At 40.1% G+C, this 5,119-nt stretch overlaps 1 protein-coding gene across 1 annotated transcript; it reads right to left on the reverse strand.

Moving 5' to 3' along the window:
- Positions 1 to 639: 639 nt before the first annotated feature.
- LOC126787505 (uncharacterized) lies at positions 640 to 2,460 on the reverse strand. The gene is made up of 2 exons (XM_050513376.1): positions 2,208 to 2,460; positions 640 to 1,276 (listed from the first exon to the last, which is right to left on the reverse strand). Exons 1-2 carry the CDS (start codon positions 2,458 to 2,460, stop codon positions 744 to 746), a joined length of 786 nt encoding a protein of 261 aa, XP_050369333.1. The 3' UTR covers positions 640 to 743.
- Between the last annotated feature and the right edge of the window lie 2,659 nt (positions 2,461 to 5,119).

Consider the following 5,119-nt stretch of genomic DNA (forward strand, 5'->3'; position numbering starts at 1 on the left):
GAATTAACCACGTACGCGTGCGATGATGCTTCAGTATTCATCTTTGATCATAATACATTCTTGCATGCATGCAGATATACATATATATCATCATATTCCCCGCTATGCTAAAGTTATTTGTTAATTATCATCAATGCAAGCAAAATAAGTGAAATAATTCGGATTGAATAGTTTTCCGGCGTTTATACATGCAAGCTAGCAACATAAACCTTGAAGTCTTGAAGCAATACCGTTTCTGAGGAGTACTGCACTAGCGACTGATTGATTTTTTATCGCCCAGTGCTACGAGACTTTTGAGTTAAATTTTATATATGACCAATTATGTCCGTCCTATACTCCTATTAGTCGAGAGGCACTACCAAAAATGTCTTACGCTAGCTCTTACCAACTTAAAGAGACCAATTAATTCCATTCATCAGTGAAAATTTACTAATTGAGATAAATCTCTAATTAAAGTAAACCTCTACGTTCTTCATATTCGAACAGGGTTTGTACGTAGGAACAACCAAATTCAAAGAACAAAAAACTTGGGGCAAGTTAATTAGTATATCTGTATATAAGCTAGTAATATAACCAACAATATCCAAGACACGTACAAAGCAGTTCAGACCATTCTTGGCTTCTTGCAGCTAGCATCACCTCATTCACCATGGAAAGCCAAACTTAATTTAGATCATGATTTGGAGGTTAATTATCAGAAGATCGAGTTCATTTTATTAGAAATAGCCAGCATTAACCACCAGCTATAGGGCTAATACGAGGCCAGGTACAGACTTATTATCAGAGAGCTTACTCTCCCAAACACTCTGGCAACTACCTGACTGTGATGTAGTTTTCGGTGACGATAACTTGGTAATAGTGACCGAGGTATTGTAGTACTCCCTCACGTGGGTAATTATCCCATCAGTGACGGTCCACGCATGCACCCACGACACGGAATGAACCTCGTCGTATCCCTCAGCCACCACCATTGATTTAAATGCAGCACTCGTCAGTGGAACGAATTTGAACGACGAGTCGTAGGGCGGTGCACCGGTGAGGAGGCGGTTCAAATGCTGGTGAGTTCGGGGGCCGTGGAACCACCACTCTAGGTAGGGCGCGAGAAGGAGGTGAACGACGTCAACGTCTTTGGAGATGAAGGCGTCGTAGAGAACCTTGACAGCTCTCTTGTTTCGAGACTCCAAGTCTCCATTTTCTTGAGGGTTTGCCAGTTCTGGAGCTCGATCTGAGTTGGAGAGGCTTTGTGTTCTGGAAATGGTGGCGCTCAATGTGGAGGCTGGATGGTGTGGAGTTTATATAGAGTAGAAATGCATGTAAGATACCATCATTACCATGTGTGGAATTCGGACGGTTGCATGCAATAATGTATAATTTTATAATGCCAAACCCGAAAGTAACAATTGCAAAGACGAATTGAACTCGGTGGAAATCGACCATAGATTAAATTTTCAATTAAAAGTTGTCTATCAATGTATGTACATGTGTTTTCTTCTCAATTTCTTATCATACACCTTAGCTTATTTTACCAACATGAACTTAATAATCCTCACATATTTGGTTAGCATGCCATCAAGAATTGTTGTCACTCCTCATTTGATATAATCTCATCAAGGGTTCTTATCAGAAAAGGAAAATGTAATATAACGACAGATTTATTAGCGTCATAATCTGACGTGGCATGACATATTAATTGGCAATGTCAATAATTAAAATAATCATAAAATATTATTTTTAATGAAAAAAATAATATTATCCTCGTTAATCTAAAGGCTATGAAATATCATAATAAATATATTTTTGTGATTTTTATGACAATTTATTATATTTTATGGGACATGGAATGTAACATTTGTTATATTCTATGTATACTCTAATCTTAATTAATATCTTATGTTACAATTTTTTTAGGGTAAAAAGTTCATTCGTTAGTACAACCAATTCATATATAGGCATCAGTAGCTCATTACAAGATACTTCCGCTTGCATTTAAGCAAGCCTAATACAAACATCAGCTCTCATCTCTCTAAGATGACAAAAACAACTATACTATCACCCCTCGAAAACACATAATTTTGGCACAAGCAACAATACAGACACACCTCAAAAACATGAACCTACGCATGCATCAGACTTGAGAATTAAAAAAGACTAATTCAAAAACACTGCTAACTCCTCCCCTTTCGGGTTGGAGTTAGGGCTCTCAATACCTGGTGCATCTTCCAGCTGAGATATCAGGTTCTTCCGAGCACCTTGCTTCTTTTTATTTGCTGCCGATTTGATACCCTTCTGTTTCCCAGTACCAGCCATGCCATATGGAAGCGTGTTGCTACCACTGGATCGGCCTCTCTTCTTTGGGCTCGGCTTGTGAGGTTGGGGAGGCAACAATCCCATAGTACGAGCATCAACATTGTGGCATCCTATGTCTAAACTCAATCTAGGCCGTTTCGGAGAGGTCTGCATAGGGGATGTAGAATTTTCCCTCCCCTTCTCTTCCCCGTCAGAGGGGATGATACTTCAACTGGTGCCTCGATCTCACGAATCACCACTTGTTTCCTTTTCTTTTGGGGTACAAGCGGGTTCGATGGGGCTGCAAATTGTGCAAAGCCAGGGATAGGTTTCCGAAGAATTTGGGCAGTAAACACTAGACCAGGGCTTCTAGTGTTCTGAGGGGCGTAGAAGAGCTAGCAATGAGAGCTGCTAGTGCCAGGCCGATATTCATGGCCGCCCTCAGTGCCTGGGGTAGTGACTTCAACGTTCAAAGGTGGGTCAGTGCAAGGGATGCCAACATGAGTAATCAGTCCACATGAAAAGCAACGCCCAAAAATCTTCATACTTGAAAGCTTTCATCTTCTCCACCCCATCATCAAGGCAGAACAACCTTTCATTCAATAAGGGTTAAGCAAACTCGATCTCCACCCTAATCTTCAAAATACCACGGTTGAAACAAGGATGATCATACTCCTTCATCTCTCCCAAAGTGCTACCCACCATACGCATAAGTCGGATAAATCCATACGCCGGCGGAACTTTCAACAAGGTGATCTAATACGAGGACTTCGTCAAGGGAACGTCCTCAATAGCCTCAATTCCATCATACTTTACTAGTGCAATCGGGGCCCGATTAAAACCCCACGGACCACCACGCCAAACCCTAAACCGGTCACTTGGATCCGAAAAAGTGAGCAGAACTCGGTTCCCTTCTTCCGCCTCCACCCTGAAGTTACCATTAAGATTCCATGCCGACCTGAACATGCCCATGAAAGATGATGATTGTACTCACGAGCGGTGAGTAGTTTGCCGACCATGAAAACCTCTTCTTGGTGGAGACCTTTTCCCTGAGAAGGACGGAGATCCACCGCCGTCTTGTTACCACTCGCAAGCGACAGGGTGGAGGCTAGCCTCGCTGCCATTGCATCAACATCTGCCATCGAGAAAGTCGGAAGAATTCTACTCGCCGTTTTGAAAAAGACCCTAAGAAGGTAGGGTTTGAGAGAAGCTGCGCTTTGACAAGTCGATTTCTAATATATCTTATGTTACAACGGTAATAAAAGAAAATTTCCACATTTCTGCTAAGGGAAATTATGTAAACGGTATCTAACATTTGTCAAAATATGCATTTTACTATCTCACGTTCCAAAAACTTTAAAATGGTATCTCAAGTTTCACTTCTCATCCAACATCAATACCTTGGTCCGTTAACTCCATAACGACAGTTTTATTTTGACCTGAAATTTACTAATACACTCTTTACTTTTCTTCAGTCTTCAGTTTCTTAAAATTAAAAAACAAATCAAAATTTATTTTATCCTTATTACGATGACATCAATCCTAGATCGATCATTCTGTAAATTTATCCATGGTAGAGAATCACCACCACCCAAACGTTAGGTGGATCTTAAGAAAACCTTGCATATCAAATTTGATCCAGATTAAAACCATTCATCTAAATCTTGCAATCAATTCCATCAAAAACAAAATGAATATATCTGGAACATTTTCCATAGAGCTCAATCAATCTGCCCTTATTCTAGTTCTTGATCAATATGAATTGAAGAGACTTTGTTAAGTACATTGAGATAACAACTTCACTCGTACAACATGCATTTGAAGATTCTCTTACTTCACTGTGAATTTGTCATTGCTTCTCATCACAATACTACTCCCCCAACTTCTCCCTCTCATGACGACCCCTCCATAGATCGGACCTCGTTTTAGAGCACAATTATCTTCGATTTCGAAGGATCTCAGAGTCGGATCTGGGGAGCTAGTATCGTGCTTGTAACTGGTTGGCAACTCTGAAATTCGGGTGGTGGATATTCATGGAATGAACTTCCATAATTGAATAAACATTGGAATGATTGAATTCGATCCTCATAAAGTGGGATTCCAGGAAAAGCTCAGGCATACATTGAGGAGTTAACAATCTAGGTATTGATGTTGGATTAGAAGTGAAACTTGAGATACTATTTTGAAGTTTTTAAAACGTGGATACCAAATTGCATATTTTGACAAATGTTGGATACTGTTTACATAAATTTCCCTTATGCTAAATATGTTAAGAACTTTTTAAAATTTCATTCATCAGTTTTTCAGTTTTTAAATTTTATTTACATTTTCAAATTATATTAATGGTTATAATTAATGACTATAATTATCGTATATTCTATATCGAATTATTAATTAAATTACAAAAAAATGAAAAAAATATCTTAAAAAATTTATTTAGAACGAAATAGTTTTAATTTGAAATATTTTTCCCACACACACATATATATAGAACGTCTCTGCTACGGACGTTCAAACAGTCTGCACTGTGTGGATTCGATGATTTCGGCCATTGGCGACGCGCAACGATGGCGCCAACCAGCACAGTGCACTCCCATCCTCCCGGTGCTCCTGTCTGTGCTGCAGCTCCGGCCAACGGCGGCCGATATCTTGAAAATTCAAATTTTTCTGGGCACCATGCAGAGATTTCGAAATTCTGGCAGCCGTGGGTAGGTGTTGTAGCTCCGACCAGCACAGACAAGAGCGCCGGGAGGAGGGGAGTGCGATTCTACTGGTCAGCGTCGTCGTTATGCGTTGTCAGTGGCCGGAATCGCCGAATCCGCACTGTGCAGAT

The sequence above is a fragment of the Argentina anserina genome, chromosome 3 (genome assembly GCF_933775445.1).
Source record: "Argentina anserina chromosome 3, drPotAnse1.1, whole genome shotgun sequence".
Lineage (NCBI taxonomy): Eukaryota > Viridiplantae > Streptophyta > Magnoliopsida > Rosales > Rosaceae > Argentina > Argentina anserina.